The 27,109-nt window shown below is 36.9% G+C and overlaps 1 protein-coding gene across 2 annotated transcripts; it reads left to right on the forward strand.

The window, feature by feature from the left end:
- LOC131163801 (uncharacterized) lies at positions 1 to 27,109 on the forward strand. Of its 2 annotated transcripts, none has more exons than XM_058120557.1 (4): positions 1 to 270; positions 8,260 to 8,416; positions 22,388 to 22,517; positions 23,606 to 23,859. In XM_058120557.1, exons 1-4 carry the CDS (start codon positions 82 to 84, stop codon positions 23,646 to 23,648), a joined length of 519 nt encoding a protein of 172 aa, XP_057976540.1. In that variant the 5' UTR covers positions 1 to 81; the 3' UTR covers positions 23,649 to 23,859. The 2 variants fall into 2 exon arrangements, with proteins under 2 accessions (XP_057976540.1, XP_057976541.1); XM_058120558.1 differs by lacking the exon at positions 23,606 to 23,859 and adding an exon at positions 26,916 to 27,109 and having other exon boundaries at positions 20 to 270.

The raw sequence follows: 27,109 nt of genomic DNA on the forward strand, positions 1-27,109 counted from the left end.
GCTCCCAAATAGGGTAACAATGAGACCCAAGTCCAAACTCCACGCCGATTTCCCCAATATTGCTGCACGCGATCACTCAAAATGCAGCGGGAGGCGATGGAGGAGAAGGGCAAGGGAAGCGAGAGATGGAGCTCAGCCATCGCGAACCTTTCGGAAATGGCTTCTAATCTCGACTCTCTGCAAAAGCTACTCATGAAGAAAGCTGTATTTGTGGACGAAGAGACCTATGCCAAAGCCTCTCTGAGCTCAGAGCAAGCCCGTACCATCAAGGTCGGCATATACTCTATTTCACCGTTCTCCTTGATTTTGTTCTTGATGGCATCTGTCAATCGATTTGTTTTTTGGATGGCAGCTCCTTTTTGTAAGTTTATTTTGTCGTAGAATGTGTTGATGGTTGTTCTTTTTAATGGATTTGAGCTATGTATTTTTGAGTGAGTTGCTGTATATTTTCCTTCAAATTTGGATTGAAAGGATATTAATCGATTCTGGTGACTCTATGTCCACCATCACTAGGCTCGACAATTGTTTTTGTTGTCCCTTTTCATCAAATTATGGAAGTTCAGTTTTGTCTTGAGCGTACATAAATGCCTTTTGCTGTGCCTTTTTAGTATGTTGTGCTACTACAAAGTTATGGTGTTTATTTAGTACGCCATCAAAATTTATACATTTCACAGTCTCTTCTGCAATTTTCACGTTCATGGTCGGTTATTTTCTTTCAAGCTATTTTGGATTGAAGTGCAAAAATGTTTTGTTGATGTCAACTGCACAGCGGAAACCTCACACAAACTCGAATCTAGCACGGAACAAGTAATGCAAATAGTGAATGATGAACAATACGAAACAAGCAATCACTCATAGAGAATCAACGACAACAATAATCAAAGACATAATATTTACGTGGTTTGACAATTTGCCTACATCCACGGGAGCAGCAACTAAACTTTCATTATCAATAATGTCAAGCTTACAATTAGGGTTACAAAATATGATTATATACGAACCCCTAAGCGTACATGAACCTTAGAACCTATCTAAATCATCCCCGTAGCAATCCTCAGAGGAAAATCCTCCTATCCCCCCAATCTACTGATCTCCAAATTTAAATTCCGTAACCTGCGCCGAAAGAAACCGTTGACGGTTTGAAGTTGAGAGCAATTCCCTGCAATCTGTCTGAAACCGTCGATAGTTATCCCTCGATGCTAAATCCGTCGAGCAAACCATCGCTCAAATCGATGACGGTTTTTTCCTGCAAACTTCTCCCTTTCTTTGCTTCACGATGCTTTCTCGGTGCATGTTCCACTCAAAATATAAGTCACAAACCCAATAATCTCTACCTTGACGAATATTCACCACTTAGGAGAAAAATGAAAGTATAACCGCTGCTCCTCCTGGGACAGTAGATTGGGGCTGTTTTCCGTCTAGCACCAAGAGACATTGATCAAGTCCAAGCAATGCTTGAACTTGTCTGTTGTAACCGGTTTCGTCAGCATATCAGCTGCATTGTCAGACATGTGAACCTTCTCAAGTAGAAGTTTATCTAAAGCAATCAGTTTCCTGATCTTGTGAAATCGCACGTCAATATGCTTTGTCCTCACATAATACACCTGATTTTTCGCCTAGTAGATGACACTCTGACTATCACACTGGAGCTGAATTCCACCTTGTTGGATACTCAACTCCCTGACCAATCCTATGAGCCACAATGCTTCCTTGGCAGCCTCAGCCACTGCCATGTCCTCCGACTCAGTAGTAGATAAGATAACGAGTGACAGCACCATAGACCTCCAACAAATAGGTCCTCCTATAAGGGTAAATACGTACCCTGTGGTAGACCTCCTGTCATCCAAGTTTCCTGTGTAGTCAGCATCCACGTACCCTACCACTAATGGATCCCTCTATTGTCTACTGAACATGATGCCATATCCGATTGTACCCCTCAAGTACCTGAGAATCCACTTGGCCGCATCCCAATGCTGTCGACCCAAATTCGAAAAAAACTTGCTCACCATGCTGACAGCATTTTCCGGGTTCGGCCTCATACACACCATGGCATACATCAGACACCCCACTATACTAGCATAGGGGACCTTCAATATATCACGAACCTCATCGTCTGTCTTTGGGCATTGGGTGGTAGACAACCTAAAATGACTCGCCAATGGTGTGCTCACCGATTTAGCATTAGCCGCTAAACCTCTCTAGCGCCTTCTCCACATAGCTGCCCTGAGATAACCATAATCTCTTTACAGTTCTGTCCCTGCAAATTTCCATGCCAAGTATCCTCTTGCTTGCACCCAAGTCTTTCATGTCGAACTCTTTTCCTAACAGAATCTTCAACTGATTTACCTCAATTATGTTTTTAGCAACAATCAGCATGTCGTCAACATACAGGAACATAAATATAAGAGACCCGTCCTCAAGACTCCTCACATAGGCGCAACAATCGTACTCACACCTCATGTAGCAAATACGGATCTTATAGGCATCAAACCTTTTATATCACTGCCTCAGAGATTGATTTGACTCGTAAAGTGACTTTTTCAGTTTGCAGATTAAGTGCTCCTGTCCAGGTTGGCCAAACCCTTCGGGCTATGTCATGTAAATCAACTCCTCTAGATCACATGGAGGAACGCCGTCTTTACGTCCATCTACTCCAGATGCATGTCATGTTGCGGCACCAGTCCCAACACTATCCTGATGGAAGTGTGTTTGATCAAAGGGGAGAAGATTTCATCATAATCTACTCCCTTCCTCTGCGAGTATCCCTTTACTACCAAGCGAGCCGTGTACTTCTCTTTTTCCCTTTATGAAACTGCTTCTTTCTTCCTGTATATCCACTTGCATCCAATCGCTCGATTCCTAGTATACAACAACTCCATTTCCTCCACCATAGCGCCCATCCAGCTATCTTTCTTCGGACTGTGCACGGCCTCTTGAAAGGTAGTAGGATCCCCGCTGCTAGTGATAAGCGCATAAGACACCAAATCGTCAAAACCATACTTGGGGGGTGGCCTGACGATGTGTCTCGGTCTATCTACAGCTATGCTGCGACGCGGCTGGTGGTCATTCGAGTTAGAAATCCATGTGTTCTAAACATCGTCATCTCCACCTTGAGTTTCTGATTCCACCTACATCGCTGGCTGATCTCTCGAGTTAGAACTTCCTGCATTTCTGCCTTGAGTCTCCAACTCCACCTAGATCGCATGCTCGTTGCTGCTGCGATTTTGTGGCACTTGTTTCTCTTCTTCTTCCTGAGTATGACACAATATGATTTTCTCATCGAAAACCACTTCTTTACTAATCACCACTTTTTTTGCCATTGGATCCCATAGTTTGAACCCTTTCATGCCTTTCTGATATCCCCGAAAGATGCATCGTGTAGATTTCGCCTCAAGTTTTGATCTCTCCTCACCAGGAATGTGCGCATAGGCTAGACACCAAAATACTCTTAATCCAGAGTAGTCTACCTCGTTACCTGTCCACACCTCCTCAAAAACTTTCCTATCTTGTGATGCCCTTAGTAATTTATTTACCAAGAAACAAGCCATACTAACCGCCTCGGCCTGGAAACTCATTGCGAGCCCAACATTCAACCTGAGACACCAAGCCCTCTCAACTAGGGTTCGGTTCATCTTTTTCGCCACACCATTTTGTTGTGTTATCTGGCGTATTGTAAAATGCCTCCTTATGCCATGTTGCTTGCAGAACTCTTGAAACTCGAATTTGCGTACTTGGTTCCATTGTCTGTCCTAAGGAACTTAATCTTTCTCCCGTCTGGTTTTCCACCTCAACTTTCCACAGTTTAAACTTGGCAAACGTCTCCGACTTGTGCCGCATGAAGTAAACCCAGACCTTCCGTGAGTAATCATTGATGAAACTCACGAAATACACATGCCCCCCTCGTGACGCCACTCTCACCGGTCCCCAAACGTCCAAATGAATGTAGTTCGGTATTCCCTTCGTCTTGTGCGTGGCTGTCATGAACTGAACCCTATTTTGCTTTCCAAACACACAATACATGCACAAATCCAACTTATATGATTTGACCCCCTTCAAAAGATTTCTTTTGTGAAGTCCCTTCATTCCACACTGACCTATATGCCCTAAACGTATATGCCACAAAACAGTACTGTCAGACTCAAATTCTGCGGCTGCAGCTTCACCTACAACCGTAGTGCCCAGCAGTGTGTATATATTCCCCAGCACTCTATTCCCCTTCATCATGGTTAGAACGCCCTTGCTCACCTTCACTACTCCACCTTCATATTTGTAGCTAAACTCGTTACAATCCAAGGTGTCTAATGAAAGCATATTTTTCCTAAACTCCGGTATGTGCCTCACATGGTCACATCACATATCATCCTCAACATACCCTCATATATCTTGATTTTGATATTCCCCGTCTCGACAATTTTGCACATAACATCATTCCCCATTAGAACAGAACCAGAACTCACCAATATGTACGTAGTGAACCAGTCCTTGTTGGGCGTCACATGATAAGAACACGCTGAGTTCAAGATCCAAGAATCTATGAGCTCATTCGATCTAGATGAAACTAAGAGCATATCACCATCACCACTCCCAAAGTCTCATTCTTCTACTACATTCGCTGTGTTTGATGACCTTTCTTTGCTTTCAGCATCCGGACACTCGGGTTTTATTTGCCCCTTTTTACTGCACTTTAAACATCGCATGTCTTTCCTCTTCCTGGATTTGGATCGAGCCCTATGGTTGCTCTATCCACCCCGGAACTTGCCTCTCCCACGATCCTGATTCCCCTTCGCCACGAGCTCTTCACCTTGTGAACCTTCATCGCTGGCCTTCTTTCTCTGATGGAAATCCAACAATGCACTCATGATGTCCTCCAACTCTAGGGTTTCTTTTTCCCAAGTCAGATTCGTGACCAGATTCTCGTATATAGGAGACTTAGGTAGGGAATTAAGCAGCATCAATGCTTTGTCCTTTTCCTTGAACTTTACATCAATTCACTTCAGATCACTAATGATTTGATTGAACGTGTTGATGTCTTGAGTCAAGTCTAAATCCTCTGTCATCTTAAGCCAATATAGTTTTTGCTTAAGATACAACTTGTTCGTCAATGAATTGGACATGTACCGGCTCTCTAGTTTTAGTCAAACCGCTACTAGTGATTCCTTATCCATGGTGTGATACATCACGTCATCGGCCAGAAAATGCCGGATAGTGGACACAACTTTTGCTTTCAGCTCCTTTCAACTCGTGTTGTCCACGCCTTCTGACTTCTTTCCGTGTAGAGCCTTCGCCATACCATGCTGCACTAGCAAGCCATTCACCCTTTTCTACCAAAGTCTAAAATTTCATGTTCCATCGAACTTATTAACATCGAACTTCATCGAAGGGATCCCAGACATTGTGAACCAATAACTCTGATACCAATTGGTGATGTGGAGTGCGCAGCGGAAACCTCACACAAACTCGAATCAATCATGGAACAAGCAATGCAAGTACTCAATGATGAACAATATGAAACAAGCAATCACTCACAAAAAGAATCAACGAAAGCAATAATCAAAGACACAAGATTTACGTGGTTCAGCAATTTGCCTACATCCACGGGAGCAGCAACTGAATTTTCACTATCAATAATGTCAAACTTACAATTAGGGTTGCAAAATATGATTATATACGAACCCCTAAGTGTACAGGAACCTTAGAACCTATCTAAATTATTCTTGTAGCAATCCTCGGAGAAAAATCCTCCTATTCTTCCAATCTATTGATCTCCAAATTCAAATTCCGTGACCTGTGTCGAACGAAACCGTTGATGGTTTCAGCCAAACCATCAACAGTTTGAAGCTGAGAGCAATTCCCTGTAGTCTTTCTGAAGCCGTTGACGGTTATAGTGAAACCGTCGAAGGTTATCCCTTGATGCTGAATTCGTCGAGCAAACCGTCCCCCAAATCGACGACGGTTATCCCTCAATGCTAAATCTGTCGAGCAAACCGTCGCCCAAACCGACAATGGTTTCTTCTTGCAAACTTCTTTCTTGTTCTTTGCTTCATGATGCTTCCCTGGTGCATGCGTTCCACTCAAAATATGAGCCACAAACCCAACATATTTAGGGTCCGTTTAGTTATGGAACAATTTTCATTTTCCATTTTAGTTTTCCAAAAAATTTAAAAAAATTAGATAATTTTTCATTTTTGTAACATTGGTATGAAATTAATGAATAACAGTAAACGATTTTGGCACTATTTGCTCGTGAAAATAGTTTTATTTTTTATTTTAAATTATTCAAATAATTAAAAAAAAATGCCACCTAATTTTTCAATTTTTTAAATTTATATAGAAAAGTTGGAAAACATCTTTTCATTATTTTTTCTGGATTTCTGACTCTTGCTTTGCATATTGGAGCATGGGATTTGGATCTTGAACATTAATTTATGTGGATTATGTATAAAATTTCTTTTAAATCCACACAAATACAAATTCAAGCCCCAAAACATGATTCCAAATATTACCTTATATTAAATTTAAAAAATTGGAAAACATAAAATCTAAAAATAATAAATGAAAAATTGTTTTGTACATTTAAACAAAGTCTTTGTTTTCTACCCTTTTTTTATATGAATATTTAAAAATTTAAAAATAAACTGAAATTTTTATAATTTTTTGGACAGCTAAAAATGGAAAATGCTTTCCAAAGCCAAACAAGTCCTTAGTTTCAAAAGGTTGGAGGAGCTAATTATTTATTTGCTCTGCTTTATCTGAAATTTACTTTATTTTCAGAATATTATGTCCTTAAAACAAATTTTATTTCATTTCTATGTTAGAAGTCCTAAAACAAATAGATGGCTCTTTCTCAAAGAGAGTGCTCAAGCAGAAAACTCAAAAAAGCCTAACAGAGTAGCTCTTATACAAGCATGTTGGACAGAAAAATAAGAAATTGAATCAAATTCATCTAGGAGTTAACCTAATCAAGCCCTAACTTGATTACCAAGCAAATAAAAACGAATTAACTTAATCCCCATAAAAATGCAGAATATTTTCCCCAAATTTTCAAAACTTAGGCCTTTTTCACTTGTGGATGACTGTTTTATTTTCCATTTTTCAGTTTTCCAAATAATTATAGAATGCTGCCTCGGTTTCTAGTTTTCCAAATTTCTATAGGAAAGTTGGAAAAATCATAATTTTATTGTTTTCTACGTTTCCTGTATAAATCTTGGAAAACTTGGAAGACAATATAGCATTTTTATAATTATTTTAAAAATTGGAAATGGAAAATGAACACCATTTTCCACAACTAACCAGGCACTTGGTTGTCTTCCTGAGCTTTTCTCCTCCATCGTCCACTGTCGGCCCAGGTCAACTGCTCAAGTGCTAAAGGTGGGTTGGGGTTGCTGTACTGGTTGAATGAATTACATACTGAAAAATTAAGAATATCCTCACATTTGATGTTTGGGGATTTGTTTGGAATGGAATGCACGTATGGCTACGGAAAATAAGATGATGTGTTCCTTGCTATTGGACAGGATTCATTATTTGGCTTCACTGTGGTTTCTTGCAGTTGGCTGTTTTAAAAGGCTCTCTGTTTTTGGAAGGCATTGTTTTTTTGCTTTTAGTTTTTTTTTTTTTTTTTTCCTTCATAGGAGGATTTCTTATTCTTCTTTTTCCTAATTCTTTCTTCTTGAATGAAATCTCTTCTTTTTTGTATGAAAAAAAAAAATCTCATGTTGTTCAAATTGTACAATGATGTGCCTGAGTCCTGTAGAAAACCATTACATTCCTGAATGGCAGTAGAACATACTAAAAAATTAGGAGAAGCTCAAGAAAAAAATGGTGGAATATTGAAAAAATTTTGGTTTATGCTGTCTCTCTTCTCTCTCTCTCTCTCCCCCCCCCCCCTTTTTCCTATCCATCTGTTTCCTTGGGAACAGTTTGGTCAACTGAATTTCATGAAATCTGGATATGGTTCAATAGAGAGACAAATATGCATGGTTGTAAGTGAGGAGCAGCTAGATCCAAGATTTTTTATCTGGAGTAGTTTTAATTATTTTTAGAAAATTAATCAATTTAATATCCTAAATAAATTTAATGGAGAATGCTATTTAAAGAATTTAGATAACAAGATGGGTTATTAACCGAAATTTAATGCATGATTTTGGTTGCCATGCTTTGCTAGTATGTGGTCCTCTCATCATTCGCTGCTTAGTCCTGAAAACATTATTGAGGCAGCACCAAAGAAGGTGTACAAACAAGCTCTTTTTTTGAATGCAGGTTCTTGAACAAAGGGTAGAGACTTTGGAACGTGAACTTGATGCTGCTATTACAGCTGCTGCTCGTGCTCGTTCAGAAAAACGACAGGCTGAGGCTGCACAAAAAGCTGCTGAATTACATGTACAGGAGGTCTCCAGAGAGCTTGAAAACACAACAAGTATGTTCAGACTGAGTCATTTCTTTTTCTAGTCTCCATGATAAAATCTACAAGAAATCTTGCTTCAGTTAACCACCAAGAATCACTGTTACGCTATGGTGAGGGGGCATGCTTTATTATTGTTTTAATCATCCTCTCTTGCATTCTTCACACAGGGGAACTTGTTGGGTCATATCATGATAATTACTTCATTTGCATTTAATGATACAACCTGTGTTAACAAGATTTTTTTTTCTTTTATGGATTGATATTTAAAGAAATAATGCACATTTTTTAATTTCTGGAATGCAAGCTACGTAGCTGTGCACATGGTACAATAAACAAAAGCAAATTGAAATTTGAAAGTGTCTAAGCGGGAAATTCAAACTCGTGAATTCTCTGGAGGGTATCATAAGTAGTGTTTTCAAGATATCACTTTCAATTTTGCAGTCAGCGTCTCTGCTAGCTCTTCATAGATTTTTCTATTTTTTTATCCTAAGTGCATCAGAAGGTGGTTGCATTTTAAATACATTTTTGCAAAGATCATAGTGCACAGATCCATTAGTTCGCTGCGGTGTACAAACAAACATACTTCCAGTTTTGCTATTTCTTTACATGTTAGATGTAACATGTCGATGATCAAATCCACAAAACAAGATTTGATGAAGGATTTCCCTTTGTCATTCTTACTCCAAATCATAGTTGTCAAATTGAGATTTTAATTGTGAATCGAAATTCCAATTTTGGGAATCGTGACTCAAGAATCAAATCGAATTGTAAGATTTTGCTACAAATTTTCAAGATCAATTCTAAATGACATGCAGATATTGATATGTGAACAACAAGAAAAATAGTACTATACGTTTATTTTTTGACAATAAAAAAAATAATATTTCATGCGTATGCTTTCCTAGACAAATGAAATGTAAGGGAATGGGTCAAGAAATGTTAATTTAAAAAATGAACATTACACTGTTTTAGGGAAGGAATCTAGGAAAAATAATAAGAAAACCTAACTTTTGGTGTTTATCCAATTAAAAAAAAGACACTTTATGCATGTTCTTTCTTGAATTAAAAATAAAAAAATAATTAACTTTAAAAAAAGATCATAAATGATCAAAATACAAAAAAAAAAAAAAAAAAAAAATTTTAAATCTTAATGACATAATAAATCGTGAGTAACACCTTAGCCGATGTGTGTTCCATCCATACTTCTCAATGGTAGGGCACTATACTCCAAGAGTGAAGAATGGTTTTGTGAAGGCAACATAAGACCTAAAGTTCTATTTTCTCCTCTTTTTTAGACAAAAAACTGACGTAGATGAGGAATGGAAGGTAATTGTGTAAAAGAAAAGCAACTAAAAAAAATGGGGCCGATTGGACGTGTCAATATATAATGCATCTAGGGTCATGTGAGTCTATAATTTCGGATTGATTCGCTAGATTCATGAGGTGAATAGATAGATTCGACAATAATTTAATTGATTTTAGATTTGCTAGTAAGATTTGAATCGATTTGGTGTGGAATTGATACAAATCATATGAATCGAATCATGAATCATAAAATTCTAGCAACTATGCTCCAAATAATATGATCCTACTCCCTCTCCCATTTCCATTTCCCAATCATAAGGGCTTGTTAGTTGTAGAAAACAGTTTTCATTTTGCATTACTAATTTTCTAAGTAATTATGAAATGTCACCTTATTTTCCATTTTCCCGACATTTATATGGAAAACTTGGAAAAGATAAAAAATGCAAATATTTAAAATTAGAAACAAAGGTGGAAAATGAAAACTGTTTTCCACTACTAAATAGGCCCATAATTTCCTAGTTATAACCTCATTCCCATTAAACTACTTGCAGAGCCGTACCATACAATCTCTCACTTGAGCCCACCACTATTCCAAAAAATGAGTAAATCCCCCATGAAAGATGCCTTTTTCTTTCCTAATATCTTATAAAATTTCATTGGCAGCCTTCTTTTCTTCTACCTTGAGTTGAGTTCTCTTTACAAATACTTGCATTCATCCATAATTGTCTTCTAAAAGCCACCTTATAACTCAGTTGAACCTCTTTCAACCACCACTTGTGCAACACGGACTTGAGGCAGAGGTATTGGGTGTGGATGCGTGTCCAAGCGTTATTGTCTCTTTTTAATGATTGCCCACTATTTTGAGTGGGCATTGGGAGGTAGGTTTCCATTATAAAATCAGCATAGAAGTTCCAAGCTTGAGCTATCATGCAAGGCCTAATAGTGGCTTGGAGGTTAGGGTTTGGAGAAATTGAATTAAAATCTGATTCAGCTATTTAGTTCATTTGCTTCACATTCAAGAAACCATTGATTTGAGCTCTCTTCACAAAATGTTCAAGCCCATCCATATTTCCCATCCAAAGGCTCACCTTGTAATGTTTTAGAACCTCTTCCAAGTTTCAGCAACCGCTTAAGCTATTCATGCCAAGGATACAACTATCAGGTAAAGTTGTGTGTATCCCACTATTTGACAAACTTTTTCCAAAGATCTTCCTCTATTTTTGAAGGAGTTCTGCGTAATGGGTTTCCATTATAAAATTGGCATCTTTATAGCTCTAGTTATGTTGCAGAACTTTGGGCTATTATGCAAGCCTTGTTATTGCTTAGAGGTTGGGGTTTGGGAAATTTGAATTGGAATCTGGTTTTTGATTCTTCTTTTACAGTTCAAGTGCTTCAACATCAAGAAAATGATAAATCATCTTGAAGCATAATTATTCAAAAGTGCTGAGATCTGCTTAATAGCTTTTGGAATTGCTCCACTAAGGCATATTCATAAAGATTGAAACTCCTCGGCGGATTTGGCTTTCAAAGTTCTCACCCTAGTGCTTGATGGTTTTTGCCCTCTTATTATAGAAATTTTCATGGCATTGACTTAAAGGTCGTTTGGTATTACTATAAAATTTTAGAGAAACAAAAACCAAAAACCAAAAATAGAAACTAAAAACTAGAAACCAACAACGTGTTTGGTTAACATTTATAAAATTAATGCAAATAAAAAATTTAGTTAAAAAAATGATCATTTTCATCTTTAAATCAAAATATTTTGAAAATATGATTAATATAATAAAATTACAAATAATACGCATTAAAAAAATTACTATGATAAAAATAAAATTTATAATAATTATTTTACTTAATTGTTCTACTTTCAAAATTTACTTTACAATAAAAATTTTATTGGACATGACAATTGAAAAATAGTAAAATTATTTTGTAATTGGATTTATTTTTATTTTTTTGAAATTTATGTATATTTTTATTTTAATTATATTTAAATTCATTTGGTCATTAATTTTGATTTTAATTTAAAAGTGTATAAAATGAATAATTTAATCCAAAAAAACTATTTATGGATATTAAAAAAACTGAATATAGGTTGTCAAAACAACCGAAAATCATAAAATCTGGTCTTTTGTTTTTTGGAAAACAGCTGAAAACCGACAATAGAAACAAAAAATTGACAATAGAAACAAACGCGTTTTAATAATCTACTTTTTTGTTGTGTAAAACAGAAACAAAAAACAGATGACAACAACGATACCAAACAGGCCCTTAGCAACACTATATAGTAGTTTCTAGTTTTTGATAAGCCAAAAAATGAAGCTAGTAAGCCCCACACCAACCAAAAAAGAGATTTTGATCATGGAAAAACTGCACTTCATAGTGTGGACGATTTGTTAGTTCTTTATTTCTTGATAATTTTCTTGAGTCTATTTAGGGTATTTTGGTAATTCTAAGTAGTGGGGTTGTTTGATATCCAGGTTTGTACAAGTAGCAATAGGGGTGGCAAAATGGGTTCATGGGCCGGGTTCAGGCGGGTTACAAATGGGTCGAGCTCGGGTCGTAAACGGATTGATGTTAAATGGGTCACAGCCATGTAAACCCTAACCTGCCCATTTAATAAACGGGCGGGTCATGGGTTACCCGTTTAAAAAATAATTATATATTTTAATTTTTTAAATTTATTTTTTAAAGAAAAATACTCTTATTTTATTTATTAAATTTTAAAAAAAAACGTAAAATGTAAAAAAAAAAAAATGCAGATGGAGATTGGAGACGGACTGAGAGAGCCGAGAGAGGGAGATTGAGGTTTGAGACTTAGAGAGTGAAGCCGAGACTCGAGAGGGAGACTGAGAGTGAGAGAGTGGGGGAGATTGAGGGTGAGATGAGAGATCGTGAGAGGGAGGGGGATGCTGAGGGAATGAGGGTGAGATCGTGAGAGGGAATGAGGGTGAGAGGGAGGGGGAGACTGAGGGTGACTGGGTGAGATTGTGAGAGGGACTGAGGGTGAGGGAGATTGAGGGTGAGGGAGACTGAGAGTGAGAGGGAGGGGGACTGGCGAGAGGCGAGAGGATCTGCGGTGACTGCGTGCTAATGCTGCGGTGCTGGGCTGCCGGAAGAAGAACTGAGGAGATTGAAGATGAAATCTTGGTTGGGGTGTGGGCGGTGTGCAGTGCTGGGGCAGAGGGCAGTGGGTGTAAACTGGGTAAGAAATTAGGGTTTGGTTAAATGTGTATATATATAGGTAAATAAATGGGTCACCCGGCTGATGACCCGACCCGAACTTGGGTTGACCCATTTATAAACGGGTTGGCTTTCATAAACCCAAACCCGTTTTATTGGGTGGGTCACGGGTGACCCGTCGGGTCAAGACTCGTTTTCCCACCCCTAAGTAGCAATTTATTTTGGGATTTGTCTTGTTGGGGTTAAGTTTAGTCTTGTTTTAAGTTTAGAAATTCCTTTTTACTCAAAATTTCTTATTTGGAGAGGTATCTCTAAAGGCCTATGTAGTTTTCGAAAACAAATTTCATTTTCCATGTCCAATTTTCAAGGAAAATAAATACTAAAATGTCAAATTGCTCTCTAATTTTCTACTTTCAACTTATTATACAAATTTAGAAAAATTGAAAACAAGGTGATACTTTTGCAATTATTTGGACAAATGAAAATGCAAAATTGAAGACTATTTCCCACAACTAAATAAGGCCCTAATATGCTAAGGGCATTTCTATTCGTTTTGGGATTTATTTTGTTTGAGTTATATTTGGTCTTGTTTTGAGTTTTGGAATTCCTTTTTACTCAAAATTTCTTATTTTGAGATCTATCTCTAAGGGCCCATGTAGTTGTGGAAAATTGTTTTCATTTCCATGTCCAATTTTGAAAAAAATAACCAAAATGTCATTTGCTAATTTTCTACTTTCAACTTCTTATACAAATGCTGAAAAATAGACCATTAGAAGTTTGTCTTAAGGAATATGATTCCAGGTTGGATATGGTCTAAACCATAAGAACACTTTGTGGCATTGTGCACTTTGGACAAACCTATATTTAATCATTGATAATGAGAGGATATAGAGGGGTTTCTTCAAAGGGTAGAAGAGTTAGCATTGTACATAAGTAAGGGAAGTTCTAGAGAGGGCCTAGAGAGTAGAACCAAGGAGCTTCCATCAAGCTTAAGTGTGAATAGTGGCAAGCGAATGGGTTCTTATGATTGGGAGTGATTGTAGTGCTAGCATAAACCAAAAATTAAGGGTGGAGAGAGGGAAACATGTGTGAATTATCATTTTTCCAATAAGAGAATGCCATGTCATCTCTCAAACAATGAATATTGATGAGTTAGGGCAATGGTTGCATGTGGTTAGGGTGAGAAAAGGAAACAGAAAACTTGACAAATAACACGTGGCATATGCTTGAGCAGCCTAGGAAAATGCTGAGGAGGTTAGGACTCGGCATAACGAACCTTGGTTCCAACCCACCAAGCGAAAACTCTCTAAGTATCCTAGGATTGGGATTGGTGAGACCCCGACACGTGTCTCCTTGACCAATCTCTAGGGGTGTGTGCTGCCAATTTGACCACCGACAAGGGTGCAAACATAAATTAGTTAACAATTAAATCATAATTGGGCTCATGCAAGCTTAATGTGGTTGAATTTCATAATCTAGGGCAAAATAGCAATTTCATGCATTTACTTTTAGCTCCTAGTACGAGATGTCATTTAGATTTTCAAAAGAAATTCCCTTATATAAATAATTTTTAAATGCAAAACAAAAGTCAATGCAAAGTAAGAAATTTAGCAAAAGCAAAGTAACCCCAAAGTTTCCCAAAAAAAGGCTAATACCACCAACAACACGAAATGGTAGGAAAGATAAAAGAACCATTGGGAAGGGATAGAAGATATGTATACGATATTCTCTTCAAACACACACCTCAAACATACCCTCAAGTTGAGAGCTCAAGACGGTAAACAGAAATGAGCAAGAAGCTAATAGAGGAGATCAACTTACAATCTAATCAAAGTAGATTAACAAAAAATTATTTTGACTAAATGCAAAAGAAATAGCTAATGCATCAAATAATTTTGAAATATCAAGTGTTGTGAGGAGTTCCGAGATAGCATGGGGTTTTCTATTATGGGTTGTTCCTTTGTGATGGGCTAGATCTAATGATGGGTCAGCTTTGGTAAGGTTGGCCCCCATGGGGATTGACTTATGAGGCTAGTCCTTTTGGTGCTTGCTCTCACATGGATTGATTTCCACAAAGTCTTGTTCTTGTGAGAGCTAGCTCTTGGGAAGTTGACTTTTAAAGGGGCTCACTCTTGTTGGAATAAGCTTTTGTGGGGCTTGTCCTCACAAGGGTTTGCCTTGACAAGGGCTAGCTTTTACAGGGAGCTTCCTCTACATGGTGCTACTTAAGTGGTCGCTTTTTTTTTTTTTTTTTTTTGAAAAAAAAATCATTGAGGGTTCCTCTGAGTTTCTTTAAAAATTTTTTCTTCTTTTTATTTTTCAAACCAAAGCTCCACAAAAACAGTCTAGAAAACTTAGACCTAAATAGCGTACACTTCTCTAAATGTCTTCCTTTTGTTCCAATTGTTTGGAGTAGTACCCTCCTCACCTTTCCTTTCCTACTTATTCATTTGGGTTTCAGGATTTGTAGCATTTATAGACATATCACGTGTAGAAGCAAATGAGGATGATGAAGGGGATTTAGACATTTTGAGTTAGAGAGATCACCTTTCTCGCATGAGGTTTGTCACATGAGAAATATTTCTCAATTAGTATAGCGTGGTAACAAATGCTTATTGATTCGATGCATAGTTGCTCCAAATAGAGAAAGGTAGGGGGATCAAACAATCTTTAGTGATTCCTTTTGGTAGAAGTGTAAAAAGAATAAAGGTACATGTCAAAAAGGCAAGGGCTATTGCCATGCTTGAATTGTTAGGTTCTAAAGTTCAGTACTGCGTTTTAGGGTGGAAAGGTGGGGAGCTTTTGCGCTTTACCATCAAGTTGAGCATGCTTGAGGCCACATATACTGATTGGAGAGATTAGGTGCGTTGCATTACTTAGGATTCCAATTGTTAATTGTAAGGAGAGATTGAGATAGGCAAGGGCTCTAGATGTTATAGTTTTGAGTGCATTTGGACACCAAAATAAGATATGAGCATATGATGAAGTATCTTGACCATAAGAGTGTTTGCACCCATAACAAATGCTAACATGGATTGAGCTTTGGTTCACGACGAAGGATGTGCTAAACTGTTTTGGAGAGAGGGATTTAGGACAAGCACACATTCTTGGTGAGGATCAAGCGACTATCACCTTTCTACACGGATGCATCAAGGAGTTGCAAGATAAAAAATCTACTACTACTAAGGTAACCTTCACCCACTCATCTCCTTTATTTATAATATATGTCAAAGTGCATACCAATGACCATAAGGGTACTAACAGTCACTTGTTAACATGACACTCACGCACTAACAATGCTAAATGAATAGGATAACAATCAACACTCCCCCTCAAGTTGGAGTATATATATAATATGGTCCTAGCTTGTTACAAATGAAATTAACACGAGCAATCCGGTGTTGGTAAGGTCGGGGCTATGGTCATCTATCTCTAGTTCCCCAAGGCTTTAGTAAATAAATTAGCAAGTTGCAAATTAGACTTCACATCAGTAGTTTTGTCCAAACAAAATAGCAATCAACTTCAATGTGTTTTATCCGTTCATGGAAGATTGGGTTGGATGCAATATGAATGGCAGCTTGATTATCACACATCAGCTCCATAGACTAAGAATGTGGAAAACCAAACTAACCGGTTCTTCCAATATGTTCTTCAGCCAAAAAAGTTCCCATGTAGTGCAAGTCATGAACCTATACTTTGATTCAACACTTGACCTGGCCACCGTAGATTGTTTCTTACTCTTGCAAGAAACAAAATTTCCACCAACAAAGATATAGTACCTAATTGTGGATCTTTAGTTGGAAGGTGACCCAACCCAATTTGTATCAATATATCCTTGAATATGAGTATGACCTCAATCTTGATGTAAAAGACCTCTTCCAGGTGCACCTTTGAGATATCTCAAGATGCGAATTACTGCATCCTAGTGACTTGTCTTGGAAAATCAAGAAATTGACTCATAACACTTGTTGCAAAAGGTATACCTAGCTGAGTAACTGTGAGATAATTCAGCTTTCCAACAAGTCTCTGGTATCATCCTAGGTTGGGGCAACAAATCTCCTATATATGGCACTAGCTTACTGTTTGAATCCCTACAATCCAATCTCAGCTAAAAGATCAAGAACATACCTCCTTTATGACAAGTCGTTTCTGGTACAATATCTCGATACTTCTATACTCAAGAAGTATTTCAATGGTCCTAAATCCTTTGTTTGAAACTCAGTCTGCAGGAAATGCTTTAGGCTCTAATTTGAAACTCAGACTGCAGGAAATGCTTTAGGCTCTATTTTGAAACTCAGACTGCAGGAAATGCTTTAGGCTCTAAGTACCTTGATCATTATCGCCAATAATCATAATATCATCCACATACCACAATAAGCAGAATCCTTCTGGATGGAGTATGACAATAAAATACAGAATGATCTACTGCACACCATTGAAGGTCAAAACCAAGTACTACAAAACTGAAGCAACCAAACAATACCTCTCAGAGACTATTTTAAACCATATAGTGACTTCTTGAGCCAACACACTAAGTCTGACTCCCCCTGAGCAACAAACCTAGTTGGTTGCTCCATATAGACCCCCTCTTGAAGATCAGCATGTAGGAAAGCATTCTTCACATCTAACTAGTGTAGAGGCTAGTAATAAGTGTGGCTAAGGAGATGAGCAAACATACTGAGGCAAGTTTGGCAACGTGGGAGAATGTTTCCAAATAGTCTAAATCATACACTTGAGTATATCGCTTAGTGACAAGGTGGGCCTTCATTCAAGCCATGGAACCATTTGGATTGACCTTCATAGTGTACTCCCAACGACAACCAATCACAGACTTATTAGGAGGAAGAGTGAAAGACGTACCAATTCCTAAGTATCATTATCTTGTAGAGCATGCTTCTCTTCTATCATTGCATTCCTCCACCTAGAATGGGACAAGACTTCAAAAATAGACTTGGGAAGAGCAACGAAAGATAGGATACTAACAATACAATTCTATGAGGGTGACAAGAAATTATAAGAAACAATATTAGAGATTGGATGTTGGGTACAAGTGTGTTTACCTTTTTGAACAGCAATAGGAGGATCAACCACTTGGAGAAGAGGATCAGCTGACGAGGGAATTGGAAGCATAAAAGTGGAAGCTGGAGGAGGCTCTCCTCCCTTGAGTCTTTGTCTATACATTTGCAGATTGGGACAATCCAAGCAACAAGGACTCAAACTGGATGAAGATGTAGGAAAACTAGATGAAAGAAATAAGTTCGGATTGGGAAGGCTATGCCGAGGGAGGGACTCATCAAGGTCAGCAAAACTCAAGGAATCAGAATAGAATGGTGTAGACTCAAAAAAGGTGACATCAGCAGAGACAAGAATCCATGTATAGTGAGGCTATAACATTGATATCCTTTTTAAGTATAGGAATAAACCAGAAAAATGCATTTGATAGCATGAGGATCCAATTGATCCTTTCCTATATTTAACTAATGAAAGGACATACAACCAAATGTATGAGGAAGGGAGAACGAAGGAGCCTTAGGGAAGATAATTGAATATGGGGTACCACCAAGGACAGAAGATGACATTTTATTGATAAGAGAGCAAGCGGTGAGCACAGCACCACTCTAAGAAACTTTGGTTCATTTGATACAATAGGGTTTGAGTGACTTCAAGAATATGCTTGTTTTTCTGCCCCGCAACTCCATTTTGTTATGGAGTGTGGGCACAAGATGATTGATGAATCATGCTAGAGTTTGTCATATAGGTAGTGAATTGAGTACTGAAGTACTCCTTAGCATTATTGAAATTAGGATGTATTCCCAAGAGAGGGGTGAATTGGGTTATTTAAAATTTATTCGCAGAATTCGTATTTACTTTAACCCTTGATTATTTTAACCTTCAACAATTACATACACAATGTATCTATGCAGTGACCGTACTATACCATTGGGAGTCCTAGATATGAATATAAATTTGTATATGAAATCCAAACTTATTATACAAAATCAAACTTCAAGATATTCAGTTAATTAATTTGGTAGAGTTTGATTTACAGCAAATCTCAACGATGTATTTAAGAAAAACAAATTCAGCGATTCAAGTTATGCTCCAATAGTATAATCAATATTAAAATCAAATTTTCAGCTATGAATAATGTTTTCCTTCAAAACCAATTTCTGTAAATTCACGTGTTTTATTTCAGCACTAAAGCTTTAATTTGAAAGTTAATTTACAAAAGCTTTATTTCAGCTTATTCACTTAATAATTCAGAATTATATGCTTGTCTGAATTTTTAGTTTAACAACTCAACCATACAACTGATCTATGTTCAATCACAACCAATCAACATTCAGCAAGATCCAAAATTCAGCACGATTCAATATTTATCAAGATTAGATATTCAGCAAGTTTCAATATTCAGCAAATTCTTAATGAAAATAAAATCAAGCACGCAGGATATATCTTGCAGAAATTTAAAAGAGAAAGGGAAGAAGAGCTGAACACAGGATTTTTACAAGGTTTGGCCGCAGCCTATGTTCTTGCCTCAAGCAACCCGCTATGAGGATTTCCTTTCCAACTTTGTTACCAGGTGAAGTCGAACCTCTTTCTGTTCAAGGTGGAGTTCGCCTCTCTAACGAAAACAACCCTCTCGCTAGGCAACGATTCCAAATCCCTGAATTGTCAAAAAAAAAAACAGGAACAAAGTAAGATTGTTTGTACAAAAGACTACTCCTCAATAGAGCAGATTAGTACACGTTAGAATCAATAATACTTCAAATAAAACAATATAGAAGTTGAAGCTCTAAAGTATATTGTTGCTGGGAATTCATCTGCAGTGGTATACATGCAGCAGATTTAGGGTTTTAGGCTTTGCTTTTGATGGTGGCTGTGACAATTAGGATTTAGGTCTCAGAATCATGCTCCGATACATGTTGAATAATTGGGTAAAATGGAAGACCTAATCACAATGATATGTCTCTCCCTCTATTTATAATATATGTCAAAGTACATGCCATTGACCATAATACCTTTACTAACTCTCACTTTTTAACATCACACACACACTAACAATGTTAATGCCATCAACATTAGCCTTGCCAAGGTGGATGGACTTTTGCATGTGGCAGCCGTGGAACTCACCTGGGCTTAACGCTTTCTCTCTCTCTCTCTCTCTCTCTCTCTCTCTCTCTCTCTCACACACACACACACACACACACACACATACACACATACATATAGAATCCTCTAACTTCTGGATTCCATCGGGAATCCCTCCAGCCATCAAAACCCATTCCCCTGCCACTATTCATGCTTGGATTTCTTAGAGACTGCATGATCTCCTTTCTAATCCCTTCCTAGAACATCCATGACTTTTGTAGAGAGCAAACTCTCCTCCCCTTTCGACTAGTATTTTAAACATCTTCATGTACATCCTATTATTATATGTGCGCCACTCTTTGTCTGCATAACTAGTTTTCTAACTTATGAGATCGACCTCCACTAAACTTGTATGTGCACGATTATATAATTAATTGTTGATTATGTCATGTTTGCACCTTTACAAGAGGTCAACTAGTAGGACATGCACCCAGGATTGCATGGAGACACTTAGTGTGGCCTCTCTACCAATTTCAGTATGGGATGTTCTATAATGTCTTGTAACTCTTGAATTAGTGGGCTCCAATCAAGGTTTGCCGAAGGGATTCTTGGCCCCTTCGGCCTTTTCCTACACTATTGAAGTGCATGCCGTATGTCATTTGTGATGTGTTCCTTTTTCTTTCCTCTCACTCTTGCCATGTATTGTAGCTATTGGCTTGATAACTCACCACTTTCTCATTGGTTGAAATGAAACACACCATTCTCTTATTGCAGGATGACTTACATCCATTTGCCCCTCTTTTATAAGTAGTTATGTTAAAGCTTGATATGCTTTGTTGGCCACTTTAGCCTATTTCCTAATAGCTTAAGATTTTTGGTAAACTAACATGGTATTAGAGCTTGTTACGAGGAGGTCTTGGGTTTTAGTCTCGTTGCCCACATTTTATTTGTGGTGTTTAAAACAATATTGTATTCCCTGTAATGGATGTTATTTATTATGTGTTTATCTCCCCACGTGCTATTGGGCTGCATGTGCCGGGCAGTGTTAAAGGTTGTCATTCATTGTTGGCCTACAACCTAATAGCTTAAGATTTTAGGTAAATTGGTGATCAAACAAGTTAAATACTCCTAAGCATGCATCCAGGGGTCCTTAACCCCCCCCCCCCCCACCCCCACCCCCACCCCCTCACTAACGCACTCTCTCTCTCTCTCTAAAATCTCCCTAAGTTTTAGATTTGAGGAATCCCTCTAGCCATTTGGTTTTCACATGCCACCATTCACACTTGAACTTCTTGGAGGATACCTGGTTCACCTCTTTGGGCCCACTATTACTTGTGTACGGTGCAAACTCTCTTCCAGTGAAAGCCAATGCTAACATGCATTAATAAATCAATTATTTTTAACATAATAATTTTTTTGATTTGGGAGGATTCTGTCACAACATTTTAATTAGTGTAATTGAGAGGATTCCTTTGCATTTTCCGGTGAATGTCTGATTTTGTTAAAATTGTTTTTGTGACGAATGGTTTATGGTTCGTGAATTATGTTTTTTTTAAAGGATGGTGTCTAAGGCCCTTTGGACACTTGATTTATCCACCCGGATAATGGGTTCGTCCTTCTACCTTTCTCTACTTAAATATCAAGGTATTATTTCAAATGGAAAGCCAAAGTCTCCAAAACTCTAGCCCTGACATTTAACCAGAAGAGTTTGGGGGGCATGGTTCATGAATTATATTAGCAGGATTAATCATAAATAGACAGCAGGATTTTGCCTGATCAGATTTGAAGGATTAATTAATAGCATATGATCAGTTTTGAAGTGCACTAATATTCTCCCTTTTTCCCCCTATCTGACCAATTGCTGTTTTAACTGCCAAATGTGGATAAAACACACACTGGGGTAGTAATTCTAATTCGAGTTTCATGATATATCCATTATGGATTGTATGTTGTATTCTTTGAAACAGACAGCTTTATTTTGCACCACTTAATTTTAGGATACAGCTGTAGAATTATCAATTTGAGGCATTTATTGATTCTAACAAAGTTAGAAGAAATTAAAAAGGGACCAGCCCTTCCAGTGGCCATGCATTTGACGCCCATGTGCTTGTGATGCGGCAAGGGGTTCTACGAGACGAGCACTTGGGCACTAGTCACATGAGCGGCTGATCCTTTTGTAATTTCTCCAAGGATGATATGCTTTCATGGTGCCTAGAGGGGCTCTTTCCCCTATTTTCCTTATTTTCTGAGTCGCATGCGCAGAGAGAAAGAGAGAGAGAGAGAGAGAGGTCAGAATGATTATGGGTATCATCTCTGCATTTGCAGAATGCTAGGTCCACAATCTGTGAAGATCCTCGCGCAAAGTTCTTATTGCATGCCACATTCTGTTTCTTATGGGTGCAGAGGTATTTGAGCTGCACATGGAGGAGTTACGTGCAAAGCAGGAAGAGATCTCCCGGAGAGACAATGATATTAAAGTTTTAGAAGCTATTATTCAAACACTTGGTGGAAAAGAGTCGCGATCGTCGAAGGGGTGAGATCCATTTGTGATTTATGTATATAACTGTGTTTCAAATTATTTTTCTTTTCTTAATATTGCAAATGCAGAAGGGATTCTTCCCCCGGCATAGTTCAGGATGCTCATCATGTATCTCCTTCAAAAGAGAGTTGTAATATGGACGGGGGCTTCTTATGTTTTTGAAATTGGTATATTTGTTTATTTATTTTTGTATATTGATGACATTCTTAGGTAAAGTATTGGAGAAATAAATGCGCCCAGTAGGCTTCATTTGGTTGGATTTTATTTTTTATTTGGATATAAAATTAAAAAGATATTACTTTATTAATTTGTTTTTTCAATTTTATTTTTGTTTATTTGGAGAGAGAACTACTTTTGCTTTTCCACTACCCCTAGTATTGGGGCCAACTTGGATAGCAACCTAAATTACTCAAACTTTGAACTACATGTGGCAAAACAGATCGGAACGGCGGATTATTGAATAAGAAAATTATAATTTATATTCGACTCAATTAAGTGATGGATTTATGACTGTTCAAATCGAATAATTGGATGGTTGTTATTCCCATTCCAAGTATAATTTTTTTATCATTTGATAAATAATTTATTTTGAAATATAATAATTGGATGTAATTTTAATACTATAATTTAGTAAATTGTTAAACATTTAATAACTAATCATATATTATATATATTTTTATTTTTTAAGATTATGGATTTAAGGCTTTGTTTTGATAACGGGAATTGGGTATTAGGTTTGAGTTCAAGTGGGGATGTAAGACTGATTCGAAGGTGTATATAGTAGTGCTTGTGTGAGAGAGTTGGAAGTGTGGGGTTGAATCTTGACCAATTGGACTTGTATTGACTAGGTTGATGCCTAATAAGCATAAACATATGAAATTATTTATTGATTTAGGTCTTAGTTGTTAATGGATTGGTAGATATCTATCAGATAAAATTTGAAACTCTTCAACCGACTCATTTAAGGGTGGATAAAAATTTTTAAAATCATATCTGATTCATTTAATATGCGGATTAGTTATGAATTGATTTAAGAAGGACGAATTTGATTCGGATAAATGGATTTTTGTCTATTTTGTTAGGTGTACTTCCAACACTCCCGGAATGTGTCTTCATGGAGTATAGGCAGGAGATGGCTTGACCAAAAGTTATTTCACCAAAAGTTATTTCTTTTTGTATGGATGAAAGATATTTTCCATATGAATATATATTTGTTGTTTGTGCCGAATAGAATACTCATCATTTTATTATTTAGTTATATAGGACAACACTAAGATGGAATTGACATTCATGTTCTCGTATACATTTATGTGTCTAGTAAGATTTATTTTGATGATGTACTAGACTATTTATTTTTTAAAACTATGAGAAAATAACTGTCAATTTTTTTTTTCTAATGAATAAAGCATGTGCTTGAAAAGTTAATGTCAACAAAATGTTAAAAAGATAACCATAATGGTTCCCCAATATATTAGTTTTGAAACTTTAGGCAAACTAAATGAAAAATTCAACACATCCGTTGAGGGATGAATCATTTCATAAAAATAACATACATGCAATGATACTCACATTTTCTTATAAATAGTAATATTTAAAACCTTGAACTTATAATTCTTACTAAAATATTGGGAAATTTTTTTAAAACTAAAATAATAATCGATATATAAAAAAAATCAAAGTAAACTACTAAAACAAATTATTTCATTCATTAACATCCCTAATAAGATTTCTTAAAAGAACATATAAAGGTCATATGTATATGTGGTGTGTATATAATTAATAGCTTGTCAAATGGAGCCAACACAATAAACTAACAAAAATGATTTTCCCCATTTTTTTCCAATGTCCCCAACAACAAAAATAGTTTGATTAGCATGTGATCAAAGCCAATTTGTATAAATTGGCTTGTGTTTCTCGGGCATATTTAGATCTTATGCCTACCTTCAACTACAACTGTCCAATTGATGGATCTTCAATAGCACAACTATCGCATTTAATATAGCTATACATCTCATTACTTAGAAAGATAACAAACTCTCTCATTATCTAAGTTTGCAAAAGTTTCATCATTATCAACTCTTCTCTTCCTTTTCCTCTTAGAACTCACATCATCAATGTTAGTCTTAACTGTAGTGACTTGGGAGAAATTATGGTATTTTAAATAATAACAGAGAAAGAGAAAATAGAAATGGAAATAGAAACAGAAGGAGGCAGCAGCGTTCGTTGACGACATTGCACTTTGAGAGTAATAACTGAGGAATTTAATCAAGGACTCGTCGACGAATACAGAGGAATCATCAACAAGGATAACATAGGGTCTCGTCGACAAGGGTATGTATCGTTGACGAGAAAATACCGAGAGAACTTTTGGGCGACTCCGAATTTCGTCAACGAAGGGGAGAGTTCATCGAAAAATTTCCTGTTGATCTTGTCAAGGAGGTGACATGGCTCGTCGAAGAAGTTCAGTGTATAAATAGGGCCAACTTTCATTTTTGGCCGAAATCTTGCGCAAACATCTCTCTTTCTCTCTCCTCTACGCCCCTCCTACCTTCTCTCTACAATCTCGGGCCAGATTCTCGCCGAATCAATGATTTGAGGCCACCACGACGCTCCTGGGAAAGTTCTCTGCAAGTCTTCTGAAGTAGATCGTCGGTGGGTTGAGTTGGAAACCATTCCAAATCCAGAATAAGACTTTTTACTCAATATTTACTTATTTGACAGTTGTAGAAAGTGTAGTACGCATAGTACTACTAAACTTTAGTTCTAGGAAATATCATTTTCAGGGTGTTGAACGAGGAATCCTGTGGGTGTGGGACTGTTTGTTTTAGGGGCTTCTCAGGACTCAGGTAAGGGGATAAACTAAGCTAATAATTTTATGAAAATATGTATATTGTTACAGTATTTGATTTTAGGAAAATAAATATATTTATATATGATATATATTTGGGAAATACTGCTGAAAATGATGGTATGTTAGATATATGAAAAACATAATTTGTGTGGCATGAGTAGAAATTATAATGAAAAACTGTTTTGAGCATGGGTTTAAAATGCCAACTATTTAAATTATGTTTTTCTGAATTTAAGACTGTTTATTAGATATGTATATGCGAAATTGAACTGATGAAAGTGAAATATTTTTTTCAGAATAATTATGCAAGAAATTAAAAGTATTTTTCTAGTATATGAATGTTAATTGTGGGTTGGCTTATTTTTAGGCAATGTTTGAATTTTACTGCTAAATTGTGTGGCATGAGTAAATAGGAATGCTGTGTGAAAATATGTTATATGTATGAGATGCATGATATACAGGTAATGAACTGAGTATGAAAATGTTAAATGAAATATGCTACTTGTGTGTGTTAATGCAATCATGTAAACAGTTGAAATATGCTGGGTAAGCAGCTGAAATATGCTGGGTAAAACAGCTGAAATATGCTGGGTAAAATAGTTGAAATATGCTGGGTAAAACAACTGAAAGTGGTTGAGTAAATATGTAACAGTTGAAAAATGTTGGTTGAAATAGCTGAAAGTGGTTGGGTAAATGTATGACAGCTGAAAAATGCTGGGTTAAACAGTTGAAAGTGGCTGGGTAAATGTGACGGTTGAAAAATGTTGGGTAAATGTATGACAGTTGAAATATGCTAGGTAAAACAGCTGAAAGATGCTGGGTATGAAATGAAATGAAATGAAAAGGGAAATGAATGAAATGGAAATAAAATGTGAAATGTGAACAATGTAAAATAGGAAAGAGTCACTTAAAGTGAAATGCAATGCAATGTTAAGCCATGAATATGAACAGATGTGTATGATTGAATAATGATAGAAAGAATGATATATTATGATATTTGAAGTATGTATGTATATAGAACATGTTACGATTGGGCGAGACATACCTTTCGCCTGAAGGCTTGCTGAGTAAGGCGAGTGCACTAGTAGCTACAGATGTGGCAGTAGCCGCATAACGTACTAGGGCAGAGGGAACCTACTTGTATGGGCGGGTAGATTTCCCTATCCTTAGGGCCTTTGCCGATAAACTTTTGTATGAACTGTGTGAGTACGAGATCAATTTATCACTTGAGGGCTTACTGAGTAAGGTGAGTGCCTTGGTATGCTTTAGTTGCGACCTTTGGGTTGCCTAAATATCATAGCAGAGGGGTGTTATTTGTATGGGCGGGTAATCACCCTTATCCTCGGGTAATCTTGTGGGTTAAACATTTGCATGTGTTTGATTAGGTTTAGGGAATGATTTCAGAAATTATGTTAACGATTTCCAAATGTTAAATAATATGTCATATATAAACTCATGTTGGCCACACACTGTTTTAATATATTGTTTATTCCCTTACTGAGATGTGTCTCACCCGAATATAAATGTATTTTTTTTTTCAGGACATCCTCGAGGTCAAGCTTTGAGAACTCGAGGTTTTTATAACATTATTGGGAAATAGAAAAAGAAAAGGGTATATTTCTATGTTAATTTTGGGGAATGTAAATATTTATGTTTTATGTTTTTATGTTTTAAGGCTATTGAGTAAGGAATGATTGTGAAAATACTGAATTGTTTTGGGAGTTATGTATTTATG

Source organism: Malania oleifera, chromosome 9 (assembly GCF_029873635.1).
Source record: "Malania oleifera isolate guangnan ecotype guangnan chromosome 9, ASM2987363v1, whole genome shotgun sequence".
NCBI lineage: Eukaryota > Viridiplantae > Streptophyta > Magnoliopsida > Santalales > Ximeniaceae > Malania > Malania oleifera.